The 14,148-nt window shown below is 43.3% G+C and overlaps 1 protein-coding gene across 1 annotated transcript in view; it reads right to left on the minus strand.

Annotated features, from left to right (window-relative positions):
- Nucleotides 1-14,148, minus strand: part of LOC144147089 (uncharacterized) — a 293,400-nt gene that overhangs the window by 75,597 nt on the left and 203,655 nt on the right. The window contains exons 22-24 of the mRNA XM_077679136.1: nucleotides 10,290-10,396; nucleotides 4,926-5,120; nucleotides 3,922-3,957 (exon numbers count right to left, since the gene is read on the minus strand). Coding sequence (XP_077535262.1) covers nucleotides 3,922-3,957; nucleotides 4,926-5,120; nucleotides 10,290-10,396 — 338 coding nt within the window. The remainder of the gene's footprint in view (nucleotides 1-3,921; nucleotides 3,958-4,925; nucleotides 5,121-10,289; nucleotides 10,397-14,148) is intronic.

The following is a 14,148-nucleotide window of genomic DNA, read 5'->3' on the forward strand; positions in this document are numbered from 1 at the left end:
CATTTTTTTTCTCGCGCCGCTCTTTGTAACTTAGCGATGTTTTCATGGCGTAAGAATAACCCGATTTCAATGCTAACCCCACTATGTTGTACGCATGACACCAAACTACTAGTAAGCCTGACCACGTGGTACTAAGTTTTTCGTGTGGCATTCTCGAAAGGTGGCGTGTGAGTCTGGATATATTTTATAAGATCTCCGTTCCTGTCAGTTGTCATCTGCTTTGTGTGTGATTGCGTGAAGGACGGATAAAGTTTTTAGACCACGAAAGGTCGTGGAAAGATCGACGTGATGCGATTCCGTTTGCTCCTCATGCAGGTTGTACCAGGCCTTTGCGGTGGGAGAGCCGTTCTGGTTTAATAACCATCTACGTAATGGTGCTAAGGTTCCATACGGCTGAAGACGCCATCTTCATTTCTGTTGGCGGCCATTGCATTACGCTCGGTAAGTTGGGTTACCACGTTGAGAGGCAAAGGGCGGCTTTTAGAGAGGACCAGGAACGGCCACAGGGGCGTAGGCGATCGTAGATATTCCGCGTCCTTGGTGCGGTTGCCAACCTCCCGAATAATGCAGTGGCCTCCCCTTGTCGTGCTAATATGTCTGCTGTCGGCTCGGTTCCGCAGCTCAACCAAATTCTCCAGCGTGTTAAGCCCGTTGCACAGTGACACCTGGTGCACCCTTGTGTGTTTGGGTAGCTTGTGTTCTTATGTAGCTTGGGTACCTTGTGTGCTTGTGTGCAGAGCCACCCGCCGCGTCGGCTCAGTGGATAAGGCGTAGCGCTGCTGAGAACGAGGATGCGGTTTCGATTCCGCGGCAGTCGCTTTTCTGTTGGAGGCGAAAAGCAAAAACGCCCATGTGTACGAGATTTTCGCGCACATTAAAGACCCCCAGGTGATCAAAATTAATCCGGCGCCCTCCACTACGGCGCGCCTCATCGCCTGCGATGCGTCGGCGCGTTAATGCCAACAATCAATCAATTAGGCTTGTTACGATGCGCATGAATTGTCTGTTGTGCCGTTCTAGCTCAAACTTCTGCTGCGCACCTAAAAGAACATAAGGTTATGCATACATTTTTTCAGATGTAAGCAAGGCGTGGATTACCTGGCGGATCTGCTGCTCTTTTGCTTCCCACAGCTTTCTAGTGCGGAGGCGAGTGAGATGGGGAGGCTGCTTACATGTCGTGCTTGCGCGATTTTTTCCTATAATGTACTACCGCCTTTGTGTACGCGGAAACCTGAGATCCGAATGGTGGAGTTTCGCTGTATTAGATAGTTTGATTGCGCTAAGAAGGCGATCTAACGTTAACTTCTGGACCAAGAAGACTACAACAAACTCTGTGTTTTTCTTAGGAGGCCCTTATTTCCGCCTGAGTAATACAACTACAGACAATGTCTATGCCTCCCTGAATCATACTTTTGTTTTCCCTTTCTGAGCCTTTGGTAGAGCCTTTGCGTATAATGGAAAGCGGAAGTTATGAACCAGCGCTATAGTGCATGTGGTGTTTCCGCCATAGCAACGTTGAGCAACGTAGGGTCTATTACCGTTTCTTCATGTAATCATATGCTGTTTGGAGTTTGTAGGCTCTCAGCTTATAGTACGCGGACTAGCGATGTCCTGTTTTTGAGGAAGGTTTTGATAAAACAGAACGTGCGTCCTGTATTCCGAGTTGCGGCGTCTCGGTAAGACAAGTACGGTGGGGAACAAAATCAAATGCTTTTCGGACGTCAATGCCGACCGCCGTGCCTATTTCATGTGTACTTGTTGTTTCTTTTGCGTCAAGGTAAATTTGAAGAGCGGTGTCATCTCTTCCTAACTTAGGCCGAAATCCTTGCTCTAGTGAAATAGCGAAACAGCTTACTTCTCCGTATCTGTATATAGCCATGCCCTTCATTACTTTACATTCATTAGAGGTTAGCAAATGGCGCGAAGATGGGCTAGGCTACTCGGGTTTCTACTAGTTATAGGTATTGGCATAACCATACATTCTTGCAAGGAAGGAGGAATCTCTTCTACGCCACAGAAGAGAACAATTAGTCCAGTTGGACGCGCTTGGGCTTGGTGGAAGATTCCGGTGCTGGCTTTCACGGATGCCACACCGTCCTCGGACGTTACTGGTGTTTGAAGTTGTAATGGCTATCAACGTTTAAGATTTCTGTTGGGTTAATCGGCCCGGTATTACCTGCGTTCTTGCTTTCCCCCTTCTATCTTATTCTTTATGGTCGCAGAGGGTAAATTGAGTTTCATTGAATGAGCAGCCTATCATATTTGATAACAAATATCGCAGTCATTGTCTGAATACCACAGGCATGAAGCATTCAATCATTTTTGCACAAACAAGTCTTTTTCGGCTCTAAGTGGTAAGTTAGGTAGCCGGCTGCAGCCGCCTTCGCTTTTACGTTGATTTTTTTCCCGCATGGCACACACTCTGAATCTGCTTACCACGTTTGAGAGAACCAAAAGATCTGAGTTTCTAAAAGCCTCGTCATATCGCAGGCGAAATGTCGCCTTTGAGTGGTAGTTTGCGCTTGCGTTCTACTTGGAGTCACACATCCAAAAGCTGCTGCGGCTTTTTAAATTATGCCTATGGGATGAGAGCGAAAGCGCTTCATTTGGCTGTGTTCGTCGGTGAGTTCCACTGCCCTAATTTGTATCCCTCAACCACGACCGCAGGATCACTGCAGCTGTTTGTTTTTAACTCACCCTCTATGCTGCTACGACACTGTCTCCAAAGATGCTATACGAAAGCCGAAACGGAGATTGCTGGCGATGTTCCTGATGCATGGGTTTTTTCAAACGAAGCTTGGATTGGCTGGCTGGTGTCGCCGCCGGCGTTGCTGTTGGCATCGTACGTCAAGACTCGCATCACCCGCCGCTGGCTGCCTGCGGCCCCCCGCTCCCACAAGTGACGCCGATCAAGATACTCCCAGCCAATCACAGGTGCTCCCTCCCTACGAAGAAGGTAGAGGGAGACAACCTCGCCCCGCATGCGCCATTTCGCTGGAGTTTCACGCCAGCTGCGCCAGTAATAGGCCACGCATGGCTTAAGAGCAGGCAGCCCTCAAAGACCCAAAGCGTGAACGTACGCGTGCTCGGCGAGCTGATGTTCAGTTTCAGCAATTCGAAAGCCAGGCGAAACGACAACTGCGGGCCGCTGAAGGGGTTCGGCCAGCAGGGGTTAGACATTTGGCTTGACAGTGATTTCACAATAGATCGAGTTTACGGTTTCAAACGGTGGGAAAAGGTTTGCGTGCACCACGGTTCCCGGTTGGGAAGGTATTTTTTGTTTTGTTTTCTGTGATGCTCGCGTTATTGAACGAGCCGCAGACGATAAAATTGGGGGGGGGGGGGTGCCAAGTGTTTTTTGTGGGGCGGGGGATGTAACTTTTGTTGATTAAAACTAACAAAGAACGCGCATAAACTGTTTGGTTGTGCTTAATTTTTTGGTTTTACGCAGTTCCTTCGGGCAATTCACCACTACTGAATCACCGTAAAATACCAAATGGGATAACATGCTTTGTATATGTAAAACGAACATATTTCCTTATGTTAGAAAGGCAGGAAAAATTAAATTTATATAGCTGTCCCTGCAGAATCGTGGGCGTGGGTACGCTGAAATTTCGTCATAATGTCTGCTTTAAAAAAATTAGGCCGCAAAGCAGATGTGGTCGTACCCTAATCCTCATCACCAGTTGGAGACCACAACATACAACATTTGAACTTGCTTAAGTATTGCCTTGCAAACGTAGTTTTGTTTCATCAATATTGCTAGTCGAATTATAATTCGTAAAGAGATGAGTTAAGGTCTTTGAGACATTTTTTATTTGCAAATTATCCACAGGAAACCTGTCCACAGCAGAACAATGGTGCCACAATATAGCTGTCGAACAAAAGCGTAATTTGTCAAGTTCAGCATTTAATCGTTACCTTGTTGGAAATGGAGATAATTAGTATCTTCTAAACCTGCAACAAAAATATGAATGCAAAAAAATTTAAAAACGCGATACAATGCGGAACATAGTACAACACATAGGTTAACCTACGGCCTTTATGTTTTGCAATCATACGGCCGATGTTGCCGCTGTAAAATTCTTCCAATTACGGCATTCGTGTACAGCAATGCAGGAACGTTTTCCGATGGCCCTGTGTATAGCGCTCCTTTGAAATACATTGAGCGCTATGACGGTATTATTAAAAACCATTAGCCCTTGATCCTTTAATATGTGTTCATTAATTTTTCTGGTAAAATCTTTCCAGCATCTAATTTCTGCATTGTAGGGAAGAGGTCTTCAAAATAGACCACGTTTATAGCAGAGGGACTGAAAATGCACAAAATTGGTGAACTAATTTTTACTTTCAGTTCATAGACGTATTGTGTTAGGCTAAACTATGTCGCCTAAACTGGCTAAGGAGGTATCGAAGCATAAAAAGCAGGTTTGTCTTTCTCATAATGTCGTGTCTGTTGGAGCGTCATTACTAACAAAACCTTTCGACCTCGTCAAGATGTGTTGCTTGTGTATCAAATAGCCAAACAAATACTCCAGTACACCTTTAACATCCTCAATGGATAAGTCGAAAAAAAAAATTAATTTCCTGCCGCTTAGAAACCACGTAAGCTTGCTTTCTGTAAAGTCTGGCAAAAATCACTGCTTCTGAAGACATTAAAATGTTGCCGTACTGGCACGTTGGTGGTCCGTGATGAGTTCAGAACCCCCGCCTCATTGAATCAGAACATCAGTATGTGATGGGGGTCATTTTGTCTGTTGCTGTTGGATACGCTTCGCTCTAGTATTCCCAGCGGCGATCTTTTAGTCTCATAAGCTACCTTTCAACATAGAACACCAGACTGCCGAAAGGCAGAGGTAACGGCATCAAAGACATGCGTCATGCGCCGACCAACGGGGGGACGTGACAGGAGGAGTTTGCGTTACCGATGAGAGGCATGTGGTCCTTGTAGAAACTACATCCCAGAGCTGGCTCGGTACACTTGAGATCCACAGCTCCGCCAAGGCCAAGGCGATAGTTTAACGCAGCCATTCCATTCCACCGGACGCTGGCGTGGCTGCGCACAGTGGCTGCGTTCCAGTTTCCAATTGTCACCACCGTGCCGACATTGCCCTCACCGCCTGCGCGTAAGCCCCAAAGCAGCACATTTTATTTTTGAGACAATGCTAAGGATATGTTACCAATCGTGATATTCGCTTTCATTTAACCGCACGATAATCACTCTGATCTTATCAACTGCGCCAGTGAGGCTTTCTTATAGTCTCGTCTGGCCTATCTCCTGAACTTTTGCTATAGGTCTTTCCTCTTCTACCTTCTCAATAGGATGCGGTGTTCAGTCCCGGCCACGCATCTTGTTCGCCTCTTCTAAGAAATTGCCCTGAGAGCACTCTGAAGGGCGTATGACAAATACACCCTTCAACTTATAAAACTAATGTATGACTAATACAACCATCAATCTATAAAACAATCTTCCTGAGGATCTTCTTTCACCGTGTGATCGTGAGGTATTCAGGAGCAGTTCCCATCAGTTTTATGCACTTTCAATCATCCAACGGCCATTGTTGCATGCTGCCCAGTTTTATATTTTGTTATATGCACAGGTATTTATACTTCCCATGAGTTCCGTGAATTTCGGCACGATGGGGTTGAGAAGATTACGTGTTTTTAGATGCGACGCTGAGAGGAGCATCTCTTGCCGGCGGCCCTGTCCCGCGTGCGTCCGTCGTCCGCGTCCACACAGCTGCGTCTCTCCTCCGCTCGCCTCCTCTCCTCTCTCCGATAGCGAACACTCTATCCCAACATCTGCGGTCGCGCTGCCCGCGGCTGCGCACTGTGCGCATGTGCAGTACTCTCTCTCTCCGCGGTCTCCTCTCCTAAGGGCACGCTGTGCATAGAAGCGGAGTGCCGTGCTCCGGCCGGTCTCTCAGTCGACGGTCGTCCGCGCTTGCGCTTGCGCTTGCTCTCTTCCCGTACCGACGATTGCTTGATGCGACGCCATTGGAACCCCCTTCAGCGTCGCATCACACCAGGGTTCCCGCGAGGGGAGGTGGGCGCAATTTTTGCCTATTTGCGGACTTTGAAAAAAATGACCTTTACGAGAATTTGCTTTGCCGTATTTGAACGTTCGACTATACCCTTTTTTGCGCTGCACACAGGGAGCGCTTTCAATGGGTTGACAGGCCGGCCAATTTCATTCTCCCTAATTCATTCAGCAAATGCGAACAAATTTGTACACACGTTTCAACACACATTTGAAGAAAAGTCAATGCTGAAGGACGGAAGGCGACGTTTCCAGAGGATTCTTGGCTAGATCCTATCTTTTTTTATTATTTGTGAATAAATGACGCATGTTAATTCCACTAAATTGACCCTGTGGGCTGATCACACAGCGCTATTCATCAGATGCAACTCAGTGGTGGTAACCAAAACTGTTAAATGAATGCCTTTTAAGAAAGTTACCAGGTTCAACGTCAATAAATTAGGATAATTATAAACAGACAAAACTTGTTTTACATAAAAATCCTAGCGTGTGTAACTTCCGTGTGGTGGTAAAACACTTAGCCAAGTGTACACCTATAAGTACTTAGGAGTAACATTGTACAAATAAATGCACTGATTTGTACAATTGAAACACTACGCAAGGAGCTATCTTATGGATGCTTTATTTTGGTGCTCGTCTGGAAGGATTTCGCAAACTTAAACGGCTACTGATGAGAGCTTTACATTTTCTATTTATCACTTAAACTAAACTTACAGTGTGGATTCATTGCAGAACGCTTAATGTCATATTGCGCAACCAATTATTTATTGTAGAACATGGCCGTGCGCGTTTTAGCAACGGCCCCGGTATGAGCACATAATCCCTATTTACTAAACAATAATAATCTTGCACTTTAATGAAACTTAAGGGTGCGAAATATAAATACTGTCTCAGAGTATAATATATGCTACACGATCTTTGACTGAAATTTTCTGAGCATCCCTCAGTGAAATGCTAGCCATGCTATACATAGCACCCTAAACGTACTGAGGACATTTAGCTTGTGTAAACGGTGAAGCCTCGCTGTAATTGTGGCAAAATCATGGAATATTCTACCACTCTCAATAAACTGCCTAACAAAAATATGGAGCCCTTGCTCTATTGTGAAAATAGAAGACGAGCGAAGCAGTATTCATGGAAAACTGTTGCTAGTTATGCATGGTGGCTCACTGTGTTGGTAGGCTCAAGACGCATATAACTTGCATTGAAATATTGTTAAAATATTTCTCTTCTAATCTGTTTTTGTATAGATTTAAGAAAACAAAAGTTAAAGCTGTTTTATTAGACCATACCCCTTCTGTAGACTGCCATGCAGGGACAGCAGACGGGAATACTGTAACATTTGCAACCTTACTGTGAACCAACTGACTATTTGAAACAAATAAGTCTGGGTGCTATGATAGAGCCGTCTTAGTAGCCAATTGCAAAATAATTCTCACTAAGCTATCCACGTTATATTGAGTGGAACAAAAACTTGACACATACCCTGTAGCGAGTAACGCAGCCCGATGGGCACTGGAAATTTCGGTCAAAACCTCGTGCAAGGCAGCTTCGTTTCAAAAATGAAAAATAACGACAAGCCTACATAATGTCTTATACATTCAGCTGACTAAATCGGATGCGTGTTATTCTGTTAATCATATTATGCATAAGGATATTGACACCTTCGGTAAATCCAACTTCACTACTCTTGTTTTTCTTCGCGTCATTGTTTGTGGTTCACACTATTCCACCCATGGAATTTCTTTTCTTTCAAAATGTACGTACTGAATGGTATTTTGAGGTTTTAGTACAGTTTTGGCTTGACTTGTATAGCGAAAAAGAAATATGCGCACTTTTCGCATGAGCATAAATCTATCCAGCCGGGTATGAACCTCGATGTTATTCATAGCATTTGTGTACATAAAACATTCAAAATAAAAGCTCCTTCTTATTCCACCGTGTCTGACAACCTTGCCTGCCAAATTTTATAATCTCGCTACTCTTTCCTTCTCGGCATGATTCATACCTACAGGTATTTTTAGTGAATCATTACATACTATAACACGTTTTGACTGTTTCTTGTACCTGTATAAAAACAGGTTGCAGGTTAACCTTTTTTCCTCGCCGGCACTTTTAGTGCGTAAAAGTGTACACAAGTTTCCCGATTTAAGCATTCACCATGCTTTATGGTTTTTCAAAACATTAAAATGGGTGTGCAGTGGAAGGGGCGTATCAAGTAAGGTGAGCAGCCTTCTATAAATGCTTGGAGATTTAGTGCAACGTTTAAAAGCTCTTCCTTTATGGTTGCAACTTGCCAAAGCGTTCACCAGTAATTCACCCCGATGGGGGTACTTACTCAGTGCACAACTCAGGCTTGAGCTTCAAAAAGTAATGATGAAAACGAATGTGCGTGCGCAATATAATTGGAAAAGGGCAAATGCTATGAAAATGAAGTTCACCATCTATGCGCGTGAGTGGTGCGCGCTGCTGTTAGACAGATCATAAAGTTCGATTGTGCCGATATTTGAAATAACTTGACTACTTTAAATTTATGCCCCGTTTACGATCTTTTTGCCTAAACTAATATTTATCGCTAAGAAGAAGGCGATTAGAGCTGTACAATGCCTGCTACATAACGACTGCAGGGGGCCCCTTATAAGCGGGCAGTTTTCTTTCGAAATCAATTACACTTGTGCAGATTTCTCACCCCACCTTTATTAAAAACACCAGGATAATCGGAACTTTGAATACCCCTACATTTTGACAAGTGAAGTTTTTTTTAGAAAAATCAGAAAAACATAGTCTCCAGGAACTATAACCATGGTCAAGAGCAAATAAAACATATTATTGGACGTTTCTGGTGCGAACTGTGCTAAATCACGGAGTCATCGCCTAAAAAGTCTTTTCAATAAAATTTGCGCAAAGTTTTCGTATCGTGAGTAAGATAGTAGATTTAGTGCGTTGATGTGTCAGACGTTTGTTTTGTGCACCTACATTGAAGCCTATAGCAATGTGATCTGCCGGTTTCCTCTATATCATAGCTATTGTACGTATTTCATAGGCTGTACTAGTCAACAGAATAAAATTCATTTAGAGGGCCTTGTTTCATCCTGCTGGTGATGGAGCTTCTAAATTACGAATATGTAGCACTTGTGTTTTTAATCTTGAATGAGGCTTGTGCTCCTACAGAATGTATTGTTTGTATAATGCCCACAAACCATTCGCTGGTGACATTTGGGGCATAGGTACTTGCCCAATTTTTCATAGGGCTTGTTGCGCTTCGGCCAGCTACTTGCGTCGTCATAAAAAAACAAATATACGGATGAATATAACAGCAGCGTAAGTTGAGGTGGCGAATGAACGCCTATATTTTAGGATTATAACTTGTTCCAATTGGGGCACTTACCAAGAAATAAAATGGGAAGACGAGGCATGCTGCTCATTGGTCCTCAAGTTTTTAAATTCTCATATTATTTTGCATTTGTATCCATTTCCAACCGCAAATGTTGTGTGAGTGTCAAATATGATGCATTACAAATCTAGCAATAATCATTATATTGCAATAAAGTTAATTTGTCACGGTGTTTGGTGCGGGGATATTAGGCACGGAACACAAACATTAGCGAGCGATCAACAAACATCTTAACTACGTCTACGGTTCAGGCTTAACCGTTTTCTGCTTCCAATTACCGCATTATGGTTTCAACAATAAAATCTACCGTAGATGCTCACATTTATTTTTTTCGCCTGGTGCATTACACAATGTCGTTCTTCAAAGCATGTTTTAATGCCATATTCGAAAGGTGATCCCATTTGGCATGTTCAACGTGAGATGAATCCCATAGTGATGGCATTTCTCATCAATGAGCCAGTTCATTACCAGACCAGTCAAGTCCAACTCAACAACTCGTTTTGATTGGTCGTTTGTAGTCCGTTTAGTACAAATTACCGTTGTCATGCCGATCCACATTTTTTCTATACAAAATGAGCTAGTCTCACCATTAAATTAATTAAAAATGTATTTTGATTTGTCCGTTCCAATTAAATGTTTTAAAATTACCTGTTGTAGTGCAAAGGCGAATAAAGTCTTTTGTCTGTTTACTGAACTTTTGAACATATGCTTTGTGCGGCCGGGGTCACCGTAAAGCTAGATGTATACCCTAAAGCTAGATGTATTGGTGCCAAGGCATGCAACCAATGCTGGTAAGCATATCTCAGCAGCTAGGACGCAAATAGGGCAGGGGTGTGTGGAAAAAAGCTGTCTTACCATCCTGGTTGTTCCAAATCCAATCACGTCCCCGCGCAACTTTGGCGCCCTCGAAAATTCCACGAACTTCGATTTTGATGGACCCTTGCCTTGGGGGTACCTTAGCTCTAATGTTGCAAGAGAGAAGGAACAGTGAAAGACAGGGGGTTCGGCAGTGTCGGACACTATTATAAAATGAGAGACACTGCAGATGATACGGGACGTAGTTTTTCCTTCCCGGATATTCCAATTTCTGGTAAATTTATTGCACGACACTTCGAATTTTAATCAGCGTCGCGAGCATTCGAAAGTTGACATCACATCCCACAACAGTCCCCATCCTGTTCATACCAGTTCCGTTTCCAGCGCTTCACTTAGGAGCGCTTCTTAAACACTGCTTACGCAATCGGAAACCCCGAATTTTCATACATTGAACGAACAGTTTAGAGAAACGTAGTCGACCCAATGTTGCTTTCGTAACAACAAAAACAGTAAGCGGGTTCTTGCCTTTCCTTGGTTTATCTTTTTCACCTTTTCATTGCGAATACAATATTTAACAAGCTATGTTACTATAGTAGGGTTCCCATTGTACAATTTGTTTGATGCGGGCTGGCGGAGTGTATGCCCGTTGGTAATACAAATGCTGTGATACAGCGTTTTGAAGGTATACATGAAGATGACGGAGGCTTGCTAAAGAAATGATCTGCGAACGTCAAAATGCTGCCAAAAGGTGGACGAGTCACAAAGCTAGATGTTCTATTTTTCTGCGAGCCTCGTCGAGCTGTAGCGGTATTCAGAGACAAAGGTTCTTAATAAAAATTATCCTGCGTCATTATCAGGCCAAGACAAATTAACGGGTTTATAATTGATGTAAATTCGTCTTCAAAAGCCTCACTATTTAGATACCAGCATATTAAGTATACTGTTATTTTTTCAGGGGTGTGTACCAGTAGCTTTATTTGAATGTTTACATTGTAATATTTGCTATCAGAAGGACACGTCACAAGTTTTTTTATAAGGATAATAATGCTTTTGTTTCAAGTAATGTCGAATCATTGATTAAAAGGCTGGAGTAAGTCATACTAAGATATCTCGCCGGCTTGAAACGTTGTCTATTATTGTTCATCCCTGATGTGAATGTGGTTTAAAGATTTTGCCAGAATACTTTACAAAACTGCATATAACACAATGCCCAATAATATACAAAAAAAAATTCGGCGAGTAATAAAAGAAGTTGCAATGGAGGTCGGAAAAAGGTTATGAAATTTGTATTTCTATCAAATAACTGGTTTTGGGCGACAACAGAACCTCTGTGTACCTTTTTCAGGGGCTCCTGTATAATTGCGGTACACTCGTGGGACGACTACGCCACATGCCACAGACATAACGGCATCTCGTTCACTGCCCTTGTAAGGGGCGGGAAATTCCCAGCCCTGCCGGACTTTCGCGTGTCCTCGCTTGTAGCAGCAGGCTGTGACTCTTCCAAATCGTCTCAGCCTGATTATGTTTTAGGTAACGCTCCTTTCGACGGCCGAAAAATCCTATGCTGTTGAATTCAACCAAGGCTTGTTCCTCTCTTCAGAAACCGTGGTGTCTGCGCTCACTAAATACGAACTTCGGCCCCAGGGCATGCCATGTCATGCTGTCAGCAGCTGATATCGCTTTTCCTTCTAGAGGCGCTTAAAGTTGCTTTCGTGGTCCCGACATCGTATTTAGCACGGATGTTGAATGATGCACCCTCCGGCCATGGAAGCGGCGACACCAACAAAAGTCGCAGGCCTTGATGCACTAAACCCTTGCTACCACTAGGAATAGCCAGCGCAAAACTGGACAACCTGACGATGATGGCTTCTCAGTTAACAGGGAAAAACTGCAAATCGGCGTTGAAGTGCCTCTTATTTTAGCTAAAATATGTTTAGTTCTTGCATAGCAGACGATATAAGGTTATCATGCTGAAATTGCGAGAAAACACTGTTGCATAGGCAGATTGCATAGTAATTCAGAAGTTTGAAGCTAGTAAAGTGGATGGGTGGGTAATTTCAAAATGTACAGGTTTGGAACGTAGACCGCAATATCACACAAACAGGTCACTGACTTTGAAGTCTTCCCTGTTTTTTTTTTTTTGCAAAATGTCCAGTTATCAGTTCAATAATCCTTCAGCATTTTTTAAATAATAAATATTCAAGCGCACAATACTTTTAATCATTTCAACTAAAGCATTTAACTATTGGTAAGAGTTCTCTCACTAAAAGAAATGTACCCTCACCGTCAATGGGCTAAGCAAGACAAGAACACGTGTAAAACAGAATAGGACTTTTGTTGTTTGAGTACTCTGTACAGAGCAACGATATGAACTAACATTCGCAGCAGTGCCCTGCTGTTACCTGCAGGCAGCACCACCACACGGGCTTCCTCCATTGCGGAAAAGGCTTAGTCGCCTACACTATCGTTGATATTTGCTGGATGTGTAAGAACCAGTACACAGTCGGTGTCATAAATCTTCCTGTCGGCAGCACTTGCTGCCAATAATTATTTCAGAGATATTTTTGTTCTCTTCCTTAGCTGCTGTTGGTGACTCACCTATGTCACAGTGAATTTACTGCCGCAAACATATTACGAAACTAAATGCTTTCTGTAGATTGGAAATTTTGTAAATTTTATTCCTGTTAATCTGAAGTTGAAACGAAAACCGCTCAGAAGTGTCTGCTGATAGGAAGGCTTAGTTGTAGGTTGTGTGTCATGGTTTTGCGGTAGATTTTAAGGCCTCGGAAAAACAAGACTGCATAACTCGCACACCTGTACACTTCAATTATTCGAATGCACACATTACACATATTACCTATCCACAGTAAGGATTGAGCTATATTGGTCAGGACGCTATCTAGAGAGCCACGGTATGTACTGAGGGTCATGTGCAGCAGCCCAGTACACGCAATCACACATGGCACTACCAACACGACAAGTTCCCCCTTACTACAGCCACAACTTTAGGATATGGCGTATCGAATGATATTTTCATCGTAGAATCGTTTTCACACCATATTGCCGTGAGTCAAAATGTGTGTACCCCTATGTCATCGCCTGTTGCTGTCGTAGTACATGAGTTTTATTGTGTTTTTGTCTGTTCATTTCTTTTTTAGTGTGTGTGTGCTAATCTTGCGCGTTTTGCAGACTATTATTTTTTTCCATGACTTCGCGTAGCGCAAAAACGGACACGTTGTTCGCGAACAACTGAGCTTAAGCTACTGTGGCAAACCAGCAACTTTTACTCTGTATTAGCGTCAAGTATGGATGCAGCACCTGTGACAGCATCACTGGAAAATATAAAATCTCTGGCACAGACGTCCCTGCGTGATGCTAAAATGCTCCATTGCTTGTTTTTTATCGTAAACTAGGGACAGTTGCAAGCCTGTGGTTTGTGGTCTTCAAATATCCTTCAACATGTGGCAGTCTATAATGGCACATTTTCCGCTGCTTCTGAGTTCTTTGTTGGTTCCTGTCACTCATCATTGCCGTTATGAATGGCAATGGTGGGTGTCCAACCACCCGCACTTTGCAGGCACCCAGGCACAGCGGGATTATATTCAGGAAACAGAAATAGCTTTACCTTCCACTGAAGAGGAGACAGCCGGTATGGCCAAAATAAGTGTGCAAAGCCTTTTGAATTGCACTTACACGTTTCTCTCACTCTTCACATGAATACACCTACATTGGGCATTAATAATATTGTATGCCGAAGTGCTTGGAAATGCAATTTTAATTTATTAAGATCAAATCTTTGCATGCCAAAATAATTCAGTTAGTGATGCATTTTTACTGAGTAACAGGATCTACATTGCTTGGCTGATTGGCGAAGCATCTTAGGTAGCAACAAATACAG

Source organism: Haemaphysalis longicornis, unplaced genomic scaffold (assembly GCF_048455015.1).
Source record: "Haemaphysalis longicornis isolate Haplotype H1 unplaced genomic scaffold, Haemaphysalis longicornis Haplotype H1 scaffold_7, whole genome shotgun sequence".
Lineage (NCBI taxonomy): Eukaryota > Metazoa > Arthropoda > Arachnida > Ixodida > Ixodidae > Haemaphysalis > Haemaphysalis longicornis.